The 15,071-nt window shown below is 34.9% G+C and overlaps 1 protein-coding gene across 2 annotated transcripts in view; it reads left to right on the top strand.

Moving 5' to 3' along the window:
• Positions 1-15,071, top strand: part of LOC106880957 (phosphatidylinositide phosphatase SAC2) — a 538,096-nt gene that overhangs the window by 67,943 nt on the left and 455,082 nt on the right. For both annotated transcript variants that reach the window (XM_052975697.1, XM_052975698.1), the window contains exons 2-4: positions 4,466-4,543; positions 7,146-7,282; positions 8,760-8,894. In XM_052975697.1, the coding sequence (XP_052831657.1) occupies positions 4,466-4,543; positions 7,146-7,282; positions 8,760-8,894 (350 nt within the window). The remainder of the gene's footprint in view (positions 1-4,465; positions 4,544-7,145; positions 7,283-8,759; positions 8,895-15,071) is intronic.

Below are 15,071 nucleotides of genomic sequence, written 5' to 3' on the forward strand. Positions count from 1 at the left end.
GAGAAGTTGAGGTAGAGGTGGGAGTCAGTGGGTTTGAAGAAGGCGGAGGTAGTTAGAGTGTTGATGGAAAGAGAGTTGTCGAGGAAGTTAACAGAGGTGTCAGAGATGGTAGAAGTAAAGTCAAGAGCAGGGTGGAAGTTAGAGAGGAAGGAGATGAAAAGGCAGAGCTGTTCGCGGGAGAGGGAGGTGGCTCCTATACAGTCATCTATGTAGCGACCGTATAGTTCTGGAGTCGGACAGGAGAATTGGGAGAATACTTGGGCCTCAATGTAACCAACAAAGAGGTTGGCGTAATTGGGCCCCATCACCCACATATATCTATATGCATATATACACACATGCACATGCACGTACACACACATATGTATATGTATGTATGCATCTGTAGGTGTGTATCCTTGTGCCTGTGTTTTTCCCTTCCCCCACCACTGTTTGACAAATTAGTATTGGTGTGTGTTTACATCCCCGTAACTTCTGTAACTTAGCAGTTTGGCAAAAAGGACAGAAAAAACAAGTACTCTTGATAGGTCTTGTTTTTGCCCTGCTGGGTTTTTAGTAACCTCCCTCACCAGAATATTCTAGCGGTGGTGGTAGTGGAAGTGGTGGTGGTGGCTGTGGTAGTGGTTCCACCAGTTTAGTCACTACCTAACATGTTGTACTGAATTAGGTGTTACCAATTGCATTCCAAGTGACTTGACATGCATTTTATAAATATCTAATTGCACCATTGTATTAATTAGTAAGTTACTCAACATAACTCTTTAAATTGTACATGTTTATTCTTAGAACAGTACATTAATTTGATGTTACTATTATGTCTACCAAAACAAACTTCTGCTTCGTTATTCTTGCATTTCTTCATAGAATATTCCAGTAATGTAAGAGATTTACAAAATATGATATTTTAGGTTATTTTTTTCCCCCAGGTATTTTTTTGCTTTCTTCAGCTAAAGAATATGAATTTCTTTTAGTTTTTCCTGAAAAGTCTAAACAAATATCACATTAATTGAAATATCTCCAAGAACACAGTTTGACTAAACTTCAGTTTCTTTGATTCTCTACTTAGAATTCATTACATGGAAAACTCTTGTATAATATGCTGAAGGTTCCAGAAAATCAAGACACAAATAAAACAAATTTGCAGGTCATTTGATTGCAACATATACAAATCAACTCACCAGACAGTAGATGAACCCCTTGAAGACTTCCTCAACTAATGCAAGACTGAGGTGAATGATGGGTGTGAGTTAAAAATGTCCAAGCAGACTTGACCGGATGATGATGATGATGATGAATGTCACCATTTTTAAGAATCATATGCCATTCCCACGTACCATTGAGCTTTTGTGCATTTTGTAAATTGCCAAGAATTTGGATTGTTTCTAAATTTTTCTAATTGTTTAGCAAGGGTGGAAGAGGCAATGCCCATAAACCCTTTACAGAGGGTCCAAGACTAATGGGAAGGTGGGAGGAAGATATCCCCAAATCAGGGACCTGGTCAGAATGCTTGCAACACAGTGTAATCCCATAATGGCACCCAAGGTACTCAAGATGGAGGGGTTAAACTAGGAAATAGATGAAGTCCACTACCTCCTCCCAAATTAATGTTACTTCATGTAAAAGTTCATTCATATTTAAATATAGTTTCTGATTTAGTTTTAAAACTTTAGTGTCTGAATTTCCTTTTAAAGGAGTTTTTGGTGACTATCAACTAGTCAGGATCCTTTTCCCAATTGTTCTTATATGAACAACTTCTTTATTTTCTTTTCCTTATGGGCTTCTATAGTTAATAGAAATCGTTTAATTAATGACTCTATGAACAATCACATATCATTCACATCATTTGCTTATTGTGAGATGTAAAATCTAAAACAGTAACAAAAGTATTTTACAGGCAAAAAAGTAATATTTTGAACATAGTATAACCATGAAAACAGCAGAAAGATTGGGTATCTTACCCTTATAAGACGGAAAAATACCCAGTCTTTCTGCTGTTTCCGTGGGTATACTGCGTTCAAAATGTTACTTTCTTGTCTGTATATTCGAAACATATTCGATGCTTCCAAAAATGGCAAAAGTTTGTTTACAATATGTTGTTGTATTCCAAAAGATGCTATGATATTTAGCCTTTAATTTGATGGTGATTGTCAACAGGCAGTGTGGGTTTGAGGAGTGTGGTTTGAGTCCTATGTGTAATAGTCCTATGGCTGTCTGACAACCTTTTCCATCATGAAAGGGTGAAACACCCAATCTCTCTGCTATTTCCATGGCTACAATGCATTCAAAATATTACGTTCTTTTCTGTATAATACAAAACACATTCAACGCTTCCAAAAACATAAAAAACGTTTGTTTACAATATGTTTGAATAAAAAAAGTAAATTTAATAATTCACTAAAATATAAAAGGAGCAGGCATGGCTGCTTGGGTTCAAATCCACTGCTAACAGTTTGGGGCAAATAACCTCTACTATAGCTCTGGGTCAACGAAAGCCCTGTGGTTGAACTTGGTAGATAGAAACTGATAGAATTCCATTGTATATGTGTATGTATGTATGCATGTGTGTGTGTGTGTGCACATGCTTGTATGTGTTTGCATGTGTGTATGTGCACATGCATGCATGTGTGTCCTTGTCTTGACATTATGTGACAGATGTGAACTAGTGTCACTATCACACAAGTAATGTCCTTTGTTTCTGTAAATCTGTCCAGCTATAGGGAAATATTGTTTGGAAACAGGTGAAGGTTGGTGACAGGAAGAGCATCTAACTGTAGAAAATCTATGTCAGTGAATTCTGTCTGACCTATTCAAGCGCAGAAAAGGAGACCTTGAAACAATGATGATGGTGATGATATACAGATATGTGTGCAGATTGTAAGCAAACATCAGTGTCATTGAAGCAATGTTTTTTACTTAGAATCTTTGGAAACATATTCAGACTATGAGAAAATATCATTTTGGCTGTATGCAGGCTGGAAACAAAAAAAGCATCCAGCTGTATAAAATCTGTGTGTATATGTATATATGTATGTGTTTGTGGAGTTGTGTGGTGCATGTGTGTGCGCCCATGTGTATATGTTTGTGTGTACATGGGGTTGTGTGTGTGTGGAGGTATATGTGCGTTCCTACATTATATTAACCACTTAAAGGGATAATTACATCCAAGAGAACACTGGTTCAATACCTTATGTCTTTGAGAAATGAAATTTCCTTAAATCAATGGGTATATATTAAGTATATAATCTGTGTTAAATTAAGAGAAAAAATTGGAGAGTTATTGGTTAATATTTATTTATTAATAAATTGATAATCATTTTTTCCTACAGCTGTTTCTATTTATACTCATTGGATAAATTACAAATTTATGCATTAAATTTGCATTTATAAGTTATGAGTAAAATATTATCAGGGTAAAGTTAGACATTAAACAATTACATGTTGACCTATCTGTTCATTCTAAGTATAAATGGAAACATCTGTAGGAAGAAATGATATTAAATTAAGAGAAGAAAATGGAGACTTAGTGGTTGATATTTATTTATTAATAAATTGATAAGGACTCTTATATGTAATTACACATTTTTCTAAATCTTGTATGACTCTGTTTCTGTCTATCAGCCCCTTCACCCTTATTCGTTCATTTCACTGATTGTTCTTTCATTCCCCCTCGCTCACATTTCCTTGCCTTCTCTTCTCCCTCCATTTTTCACTTCACTGTGTCCCTGTCATTTTTTCTCGCCCTTTCCCTAATTCTTTTGGCCCTATGCCTCTACCACTCTCTCTTCTCTTCCCACGTGACCGATGTTTGGCCAAGCCTGACCTTTCTTTCTTGGGCGGCCGTTGTGCGTGCAACATCGATATTCCTCCCTGTGCCTGTGAACTCTTGTATCCCGGCCGTAAGGCGTTATTGATAACCAGCTGAAATTGCAAGGATAATCTGGATCTCGACTGAAGAGATAAAACTCCGAATGACCTGTCCGTGTTTTCTTTGTATCATCTATCTGTATGTTTTGTTCCTTTCTTGTATCACCTAACTGTCTGGATGTTTTGTGTTCTTGTCCCATTCTGTATTATTTATATATATATATATATATATATGTATGTGTGTGTGTGTGTGTGTGTGTGTGTGTGTGTGTGTGTGTGTTTGTTTTGTTGTTTTGACTTGATGTAATATTTGGAAATGAATGTCACCATCATGTGAGTGGTGTCCTTCATTTCTAACCTGTTACGAAAACAGTGTCTGACCTCAGGGGAAATATTAACCTTATTAGGAAACAGGTGATGGCTAGCAACACAAAAGGCATCCAGCTGCAGAAAATCCACTTCAACAAATTCCATCCAACCCATGCAAACATGAAAACGTGGATGTGAAAAAGAATGATGATGTTAAAATGTTCTACTACTTGTGAAATGACACACACATTGACATTTTTATAAAATGGATCTATTTTTTTGTGTATTTCAGGTAATTTTTACCCACCAGTGAATGCAGTGTGTATTGGGATTGTTCATGGTGTTGTTGGAAAAGTAAAAGCACACACAGGTAAGTCCTATCTTTTTGTTTTTTATCTTAATTGTTTTTAATTGTTTGTGTTTTATGGTTTTGCCTTTTTTTTTAACTATGAGACACATTAGTCCACTTTGCAGGGTGATTGGTTTTAGGAAGGGCATCCAGTCATAAAAACCGTGCCAAAACAGACACAGAAGTCTGCTGCAGTCTTCTGCCCAGCCAGCTCTTGTCAATCTGTCCAACCCATGCCAGCATGGAAGGAATGCATTAAATAATGATGATGATGATGATTACCTTCAACTTTAACTCTTTACCTGTCCTCCTGTGTATCACTGGTGAACATGCATCATTTATGATACACACTCCCATTCTTTTTCAACAACCAGAGTAGCTTGGGATTTATGAAAGGGAAGCTTTATATCACTGAAACGTATGAAACAAGGGCTGACTAAAAGAGCTGAAAAGAAGCATGAACATTTAGGACAAACATGAATATGCTTTGAACAGGCAAAGGGTTTAAATAGATAATGGTCTGTTTTCTTTATGGTCATAAGTTCATATCTTACCACAAATATTTTGTTTCACCAGTAATCATGTAATGTAGCTTCAGGCTTACCCCAGTCTGATTATCTGACAATTGTTCCATTCTCTTTTGAGTGGGTTGTGGTTGCCAGTGGAGAGTCAACATTAAGATTTAAAAAAACAAAAACCTAATAAAAAAAAAAAATAGAAACTGAATCCTTGCTGTGATGGAGAAATATATTTTAATCTACAAAAATCACAAAATATGATTCATTTATTTCAGTTATTCAATTTTTCAAAAATTTATATAAAATCTATTTAAAATTAAATTAAAAAGATCTCTGGTGTTGCCAAGAAGGAGAAATAGATTTAACCTAAAAAAAAAAATCCATTTTGCTGCTAGATTTCTGTTTTATTTTTATATTTCTGAAAATTCATTTAATTATTTTAATATTTCTTGATTCCAAATTCACTAAATGTATTTATTTCAATTCCTTTTGGTACCAATTATTTTGTTTTCCTCCTCTAAAAATTCAGAAATATTGATAAAAATCTATTAATTTTAGAATTATTTTTACAAGTTTCATTTTTCAATCTCTCTATAACTCATTGTCTTTTATTTAATGGCTTAGTCTGTAGAAAAGGTTTGTGTATTTGGTGCTGTTGCCAGTTTTCTGAGTCTGTTGCAGACCTGAGACAGATGAGGTTGGACATGTGTGTGTGTGTGTGTCAACAACATTCATTTTGGTCCTTTGTCATCTTCTTCACAACAATCTCAGATCAATGACCTCAAAATATGTTAGTCAATGACAAAAGTAGGACCCTACCACCATAGGACCTGTCCACCTGATGTTCACACTGCTGTCAAATATGTCAACATAAGTATTTTAATGACTCATTCCGGTGTGACTCTTGTTATAACAAGGCAAGAGATTTTCTTGTACTTTTTTCTTTTCCAGTCTATGTTTCTAACATCCCTATACATTACTTTACAAGCAAATAAAAGAAAACTGTTATTATTATTATTATTATTATTATAATTATTATTATTAGTAGTAGTAGTAGTAGTATGACAGTGAACTGAGAGAATCGTTAGCATGCCAGATGAAACCGTAGCGGTATTTTGACAAAACATTCTGAGTTCAAATTCTGCTGAGATCACCTCTGCCTTTCATCCTGTCAGGGCCTGTAAAGTACCAATTAAATACTGGGAACAATATAATTGACTGGCCCCCTCCACCAAAAAAAACTTGTGTCTATAATTGAAAGGATTACTATTATTATTATTGAGTGAGAGAGCAGTCCTTGCCATCAAAGTGACACTTGAGTAAAATATATGAAGGCCATTATATCCATCATGACTACCCATCTGATAAGGGTACACCAGGCACATGCATCACAGTCATATGTGCGTGACACAGTGATCTCATATCAAAATAAACAGCACATGACCTTGCAGGTAGGACCCAGTTAGAGTTTTCTTCAGGTTGAGTAGCCCATCCCACTCAAAAGGTCCCTGAATAAGGGTAGTTTAAGGGTGATGAACAAAACACCCATGTTTCCAAAGGTGAATTATCCAAACCCCAAATGATTCCTCTCAACACATGGCTATGATGCTCCCCTACTACTTCTGCTCCTGATCAGAGATGCACATATCAGCAGCCATTAAGGGGCATGCTCAACTGGTTAAGGTCAAACAACTGACAAGCAAATCTGTGGTATTAAGCAGAATATTTGCTGTAGCCCATCTTTTACACCAAGACAAAACAATGTACATTATAACACTTCCAATCAGTTAACATCAGAAGCCATGAGAGCCACTGCCTGGTACTGCATCAGGACATTTATTCTCAGAGCTCTTGGTCTTATTGCTTTGGCTGATTCTGTGAGAGCAGGCAGCAACATGTTGCCAGAGGTCTCACAAGATCTCTTTCTGCAAATTATAAGCTTTAGTATTTGGATGCTAACTTATCATGGATTATTATTATTATCATCATCATCATCATCATCATCATCATCATCATCATCATCATTATTATTATTAGTATTATTATTAGTATTATTATTATTATTATAATTTTTATTGTTATTTTTTTGCTTCTTTGATAACCAGATTCAGAATGGAAATTGATTTTGATCAAAAATCAAAGCCTTGTTGGTCATATTCTTGAAACTCATGACATCTTCCAGATTAATAAAATTGCCATCCTCAGTTTGTCTGGTTTAGAACCAACAGAACTAGGACTTTCAGTAAGTATGGTTACCTTATTTCTTGTTATTGCCTTTGTTAATTGCATTAACTGTAAAAGATGACAGAATCGATAGCTTGCCAATCTATCAACTCCTCTCTGATGAAGGTTTTAGACCAGAATGTTAGACATCTGTTCCTCATAGCAAAATAATTCATTCTTCTTCACAAATGTTGTTTGCACTTACTATTTGCTCACAAATACTATCAGCTACTATACTACAGATGTAGAATAATATCTGAGAATACAAACCTTTACTTCCCTGTTTTGATCTTTTATAAAAATTCATATGGAAGTGTTCTCTATCTCCTCTGTGAATCTGATATGTTTTTACAGAGAGTTGGAATTTCACTTAGTCCTGCATCTGAATATATGTGTTGCAGTTAGAAAGGGGCTTTAAAAGGGATTTTCTTTAGCTCATTGTATATGTTATCCATACTGCCACCATTCTCTACATCAACTCTTTTAAAAAGCAGAATTTGTGATTAAGATGGCATCTAGCATTGTTTCTTTTGATACATTTGTGCAAGGATTGGTATATAGTGTGTCTAATTCCCTTTTAAATAATTAGAATTTGGGTTCTTATATTTTGAAGAAAATTGTAGCTAGCTGTAATCATGTTTTTATCAAAAAAATTTACTATACAAGGTGGGGAAATACTTTCTTTTTAAGGTTAAGCAGCATCTGGCATAGTTTAACTCTTTAGCATTTAAACTAACCATATCCAGTGAAAGTATTCTTGTTTTATGTCCAAACTGGCCATACCCAGCCTCTCACATCTACCCTACAGTGTTACTCTGAAAAATATAGTCACACAATTGAAATCTCAAAATCTACAAGATAATACTGGATAAATTCAAAACAATGTGGATAAATACATGTTAAATTTGATAAAATAATCTGAATGGTAAAGGGTTAAAATATAGGGTCTTTGAACCATGTGACATTCTTGCATCTTGGCTTGTAAGGTCTAATAGCTGTGGTTCTATGAACTTAATTCTATCACATAAACCACTCCTTCTTAATACTTTATTATAATGAAGAGTGGCTTTATCAAATATGTCTTTGAATTGTTTGAAAACAAACTGGATATATGACTACTTATGTTATTTACAACATGTTTAATTATGGTTAGAGCCTTTGTTGAAGTAAATGATGGTTTCCTTATTTTGTTTGTAATATCGATAGTGTGTGTGTGTTGAGTTGTGCCACCTGGATGCAAGTCAGGACTTGAACAATCCCAGCTTGGTGGTCTGAGTGAAAATACGTCAGAAGCCATGATTGAGTGAAAGAGCTCAAATCTTGATGATGTTTCCAGGTATATTTCAAGATGGTACAGGTGAATGTTAAAGAAATTAGCACCTGATATCTTGAAAAAGAAAAAAAGAAAACAGGTTAAAAAAGTTGAATATTTGTTGTTACTGTTGTTATTTTGCTACTTTTAATATTAATTAATTAATTGATCTATTATTTTACAGCCCTGTCCAAGACATCATGGTTCGAACAAAGAGAAACAAGGTTCACAAATCTCTCTGCCACAAGCCAGCAGTAAACCTTTGCAGAAAACATGGAACTCTGTTAAATCAGCAGTTGAAAATGTAAAACCGAAAAAGGTAGGCATGATGTTTTCCTCTCTGGTACTCTATACATTGTGCTTACATATATATTTGTATATGTATGTATATGTTTTATATAGTACATAAGATACAGAAGGGCCACTTAAGTTTCATGTAGATGTAGACTGACTGTACTCCTGATTATAATTGTTGGCTACATCAGCAATTTATCTGGTTAAAAAACAAAGCAGTATGGCTACCAAGTAGGTGTGTGATTGATCAGTAAAAAACAAGAATGGGGTACTGGAGAAATTGCGTAAATGTATGATGGATGATTGTTCAGTATTTTGAAAATCAAGTGCCTTGAATTTCTTATGTGTGACAAATATTTATAAAAGATTAGAATGAAATGTGAATCTACACATACTCTCACACACATATATCCATGTATGTGTATGGCATCAGGTACTACTGAGTCTTATCAAAAGTGAAGATAGAAGTGAATGAAATAGATTTGTGTTCAGTTCTATATTTAAGAGATGAGGAATTATGTATATTATTTACATTATTTACAATTGATGGATATTTGTCCTCATCTTGTTTGTTGTTAACACAACGTTTTGGCTGATATACTTACCAGCCTTCATCAGGTGTCTTGGGGAAATTTTGAACCTGGGTTCTCATTCCTAAGGTATTTTTTGATGTTGTTGTTGTTGTTATTATTATTATTATTATCATTATTATTAATATTATTATTATTATTATTATTATTATTATTATTATTATTATTATTATTATTATTCCGGTCACTGCCTGGAATCGAACTCAAAATCTATGCCCGTGGGCATTTGTGTTATAGTGGAGGTTGTTGAATGACATTTAAATCAGAGGTTAGTCAAGGGATGGTGGAATTATCCACTAGACTTGAATATATTTATCTGTATGAGTGCAATATCTAAGTATTTCATTCTTAGCGTTCAGGCATTTCTCAGAGTTACATACTGTTTAAAATGCATACTGTTTCTATTGAGCAAATCTTACATTTTCTTGACCTAATGATATGTGGCCTTGATCTTTCAAGGACACTCCATCTGATGGTGTCGTCAGTGTCCTATTCTCTGTTTCTAACTGAAGCTGATTAGCACCATGGAATTTCCATTGTTAATGTGTCTGAAGAATGTGCTGTACTAATTAAAGCCTTTCTTTAAATTTACTTTCAGTCATACCTATGTAATATTACTTTTCAACTGTCTGATTTGGTTGGGTGGGGTAGCTTAAGATTTATTTACTACTAATTTGAAATTGTCTTCCTGATCTAACGAGCAAATTTACTTTTTCCTTTATGAACCACAGTAATTGTCTTGTTTGATAGACTTGTTGAGTGTATGTACCTTTATGTACCTTCTCGTTGGAAGTAAAACTATAACTGATTTTTGTAGATCAACTTTACAAAAATTTCCTGTGTCAATGATTATCTTGGAGAAGCTTTTCAAAAAGGCCAAGGCCATATATATATATATTGGTCTTAATATTTAAATAAAAAGCCAGTGTGAATCAGATGACCTATCTGAGTTTTTTCTTAGATAAGCGGGGTTGAATATCTGAGATATAGAATAATTTCTTCCTGATGCTGCTGTTTGCTAGGGCCTTATAGAAGAAACAAACTAGTCTACCAAAAATTTTATTAGATGAAGAATAATCAGAGACTCTACTACTAATATTAAAGATAAGGTTTAAATAAAATGGGGCAGGTGCAAATATATATATATATATATATATATATATATATATATATATATATATATATATATATATGTATATATGTATGTATATATATATGTGTGTGTGTGTGTGTAATGTGTAGCATTGAATGGAGGAATGGGTGATAAATTTAAATGTTACAAAACCTAACTATGAGGAAAATAAGAATGTAAACACATTTGCTCTATGCTTTTGATGTGTGGGAAAAGAGATGGAAATCTCTTGATGAAATGTTTTATGGTTTATTGAGCACTCCTCTGAGAAGATATATCTGGTTCATTTTCTCTAATCAATAACATTGAATATTCAACTAGAGTTGTCATAAATTAGGCTAACACTATAGTAGATAGCTTAATTTACATATCTATGTCTTGGATGGCACAGTATTAATCAAACAATACATATTCTATACACAACACAGCGTCAATAAAATACATAAATGGAATGTAGTTACATTATTATTTGATTCACAGCAAGGCTTCGTAATACTTAAAAATGTATTTTCAGTTCTTCTGATTCACTCTGTGTTGTACATAAAATATATATTGTTTGATTAATAATGTAAAAAGTACAAAGAGGCAAATTAAGTTTTCAGCCACAGTGATAACCTAATTTACAACTGCTTGATATCAACAGAATATTTTATTGTATTAATTAGCAAAGGAAACATGGTTTGTTTTCTCAGAGGAGTGGCCAACAAACTGGGATAGGCTCCTATTATTTTCCTGCACATCAAAAGCATAGAAGGAACACATTTTTGTATTTATTTCACCCACAGCTAGACTTTCAAAGATGTATGTGTGTGTGTGTGTGTGTGTGCAGAAATGGCTGTATGGTTAAGATGTTTGCTTCTGAACCATGTGGATGGAGGTTCACTTCCACTCCTGTTGTCCTCTGATTTTAGAATCAAGTTATTATCTTGTGAGTGAAATTTGGGAGAAAAGAACTAGAAAAAAGCTCATTTTGTGTGTGTGTGTGTACCCCCCTGTCTTGACATGTTTGCATTGGTTGTAAGCTGAGCATCATTGTTCATATCAATGGTGTTGTTTGTTTTTCTGTTCTCGGGAGAAGAGATCTTTGTTTCTTGATAGGTTGGGCAAATGGTTGGAAACAGGTGAGGGTTGGCAACAGGAAAGACATCCAGCTGTAGTAAATTTTGCTTCAACAAAGTCTTATCTGCCCCATACAAGCATGGTAAAGTAAGCATTAGAATGATTGATGATGAATATGTATATATATATATATATATATATATATATGAACACACACACACACACATGTGCGTGCGCATGTACATAAAGTGCACTCATACATGCATACATTCATTTGTTCCATCATTTAACATCTGTTTTTTCCATGTTAGTATGGGTTTGGATGGAAAGTTTTTCAAGGTAGGATTTTATGGCTGGATGCTCTTCCTGTCACCGACCCTTACCTGTGTACAAGTCAAGGATTTTTTGTTTTATTTTTGATGTTTTGGAATGCATGACATACGTGTGTGTTTTAGCATGCCTGTGTTTCTTAGTGTGTATAACTTATTGTGAAAACAGGGTGATGTTGGATTACAAGGCTAATGATATTGGGTTCAAATCCTCTGCAGGCAATTTGTGTGTGTGTGTGTGTGAATACACTTACTTCTTTATTGTTTCATTTTACCTACATTGTTGCAGTTAGTTATTAAATAATCTACGATGTTGTATTAGATGGAATGGTACCCTAATAAGGGATATTTTGAGGTTTATCCCTGATGGTTGCTTAATCCTGTGGACCTGGTGTTAACCACCAACCTTTGTGAATGCCTTTGGGCTGCTTGAAACACATACGGTAGTATTGCAGTTTCATATTTGAACAAAACTGTCAAAGAAGGTGGTGCTGTGTTGTACAGAATGGCGGCAGCAGCAGCATCAAAGCAGTTATTGAATCTTCTAGATTATCTCTTCCAAACCCTTTGGTCTCTTCTAATGTTATTTGTCAGAATCTTTATTCAATAGAGTCTGCTACTTTATTGCCAATAACTTTGATAATATTGGCCTCCTCAGTCCTGTCTTTGTTATTATCATGAATGGAAGATGGCTTGTGCGTGTGTATATAGATGGTGTATGTGTGACAGGGTATGTTTGGATTGATATGAGTATGTGTGGGTGTTTCTGTGGATGGATGCATGTATATGTATCTCTGGATGGGTTTCTAAGTGAGTAGGTGTGTGTGTGTGTGTGTTAATGTGTTAAAAAGTGTTGTAGGAAGTATTATAACAACATCAAAACAATAACAACAATTTTTGTTTGTTTGTTTCTATCTGAAAGAACTGAATTGTCGTAACTAAAAAGAGCTAATATCTTGAAATTATTAATCTGATACTTTGTTGTATGATGAAGATTGACTTATTCTGGAGTTCAGACAAAATTGCTTTCTATCTGAGAATATTTGCTAATTAAGAGAGATTTGCAATTATGGTGGATGATTTATGGGTGGATGGGGGAAGGGGCAAGAATGATATAAACAACAACAAAAATAAACAAATAAAAATATAACACAGTAGGTGCAAAGCAATAAAAAAAACAAAATATATAATTTATTACTTTATAATTTTCATCCGCTTCTAAATAGCATCTGAATGTGTGTGTGTGTGTGTGTGTGGGGGGGTGTATATAGGAGGAAAGAAGGAAGGAAGAATAACGTAACTTCACTTTGGGAGGTGGCGTTTCTGACATTTTGGACAGAATTCCTCCTTCAGGTTTGAAATAAAAGACAAGAAAGAAAAGGAAACACCCGAGAAACTGATTGGGAAGACGAGAAACTGATTGGGAAGACAAAACAAGATGAAAGCATTATGTTTGGAGAAATAGTAGTGAGAAAGAAATAAAAGGAGGGCAAGGATGAGGGGTGTAGGGAAAATTGGAGAGAGAGAGAAGAGATAAAGGATAAAGCAGAAATGACTGTTGTAAGAGTGGGTGAAGGAGTAAAGAAAGAAACGTTTATTTCAACTCAATCAGTGATATGGTTTCAAGTTTGACAGCAATATGTTGTTTCTTTTATTTTTTTGTGTGAAGATCTGTGGCATAAAGACTTCTAAAGACACTAAACAATAGACGGTGGTAGAGAGGTTCATTGTGTTGAGGGGTAGAATACTACGTATGTAGGAATAATTTCAAGAAGTTGTTTGGGAGAAGAGGTTAATAGGAAGGAGAGATAGTTAACAATATGAATTAGTGATATAAGAGTGTCAACATGTCTTCTCCTCACATCTTTTACTACTGTTCACTTTTGATGCCATGTAAAACTTAACAGTTACGTTCCTTGCTGTTGAAGGTTGTGGACTTTCTAACTCTGACAGTTTTGTCTTCTGTGTTTCTTTTATTTTTCTGCTGTAATAGTTGCATGCCTAGACCTAGCTTAGTGAGAAAGGGTATTTGGCTCCCAGTCGTAAGGTTATGAGTTCGGTTCCCAGTGGTGTGTTATGTCCTTGAGCAAGACACTTTATTTCACATTGCTCCAGTCCACTCAGCTAGTACAAAATGAGTAGTACCTGTAATCCAAAAGGGCCAGCCTTGTTACATTTGATGTGTCATGCTGAATCTCCCTAAGAACTATATTAAGGGTATGCATGTCAGCGGAGTTCTCAGCCACTTGCACATTAATTTCAAGAGTAGGCCATTCTGTTGATTGAATCAACTGGAACACTGGTTGTCATATGTAACAGAGAACCCTGTGTAGGCCTGGCCAAATGGTAAACAAGTTGAGTTTGTAATCCTGAGGTCCCATGTTTGAGGTTTGACTGCAACGCATATTGAGCAAATGTCTTTTACCATTTTCTGGCTTTAATCCAAGCTTTGTAACTGAAATTGTGTTGACAGAAACTGTATGAGATCTCTCAATTGAATTGTGTTTGGAAATGAAAGAGACATTCTTGTCATATACCGTGCCACTCTAATTCTACATGGGGATTAGATTAATGGTGAATATGTCTTTGGAATACTCAGTCACTTATAATACAAAGATTAGGTGTTTCAATTAACCAAATTGGATCATGATCTTTCATTGTCAAGACCAACAGCAGATCCATTTAAATTCATTGTAATGATAATCTGAGAGATGGGCACTGGTGCATTACCGATGGATTATAGATTAGTCAATGGTGCACAGCTCAGATGTTAGTGTTCAATATCTTTTCTCATAATTTGAAGTTGGTAGAAGTGTTGCAGCTGAACACAAAATGTAATACATTTCAGAGAATAACAGATTCCTTGAGTTTACTAACAGAATGAAGTATAGAACATGCAGGCATGTCTGTGTGGTAAGAAGCATACTTCCCAACCACCTGGTTCTGGGTTCAGTCCCACTGTGTGGAACCTTGGGTAAGTGTCTTCGGCTGACCAAAGCCTTGTGAATGGATTTGGTAGATGGAAACTGAAAGAATCTTGTCACACACACACACACACACACACACACACACACACACACACACACACACAC

The sequence above is a fragment of the Octopus bimaculoides genome, chromosome 22 (genome assembly GCF_001194135.2).
Source record: "Octopus bimaculoides isolate UCB-OBI-ISO-001 chromosome 22, ASM119413v2, whole genome shotgun sequence".
In the NCBI taxonomy this organism is placed as follows: domain Eukaryota; kingdom Metazoa; phylum Mollusca; class Cephalopoda; order Octopoda; family Octopodidae; genus Octopus; species Octopus bimaculoides.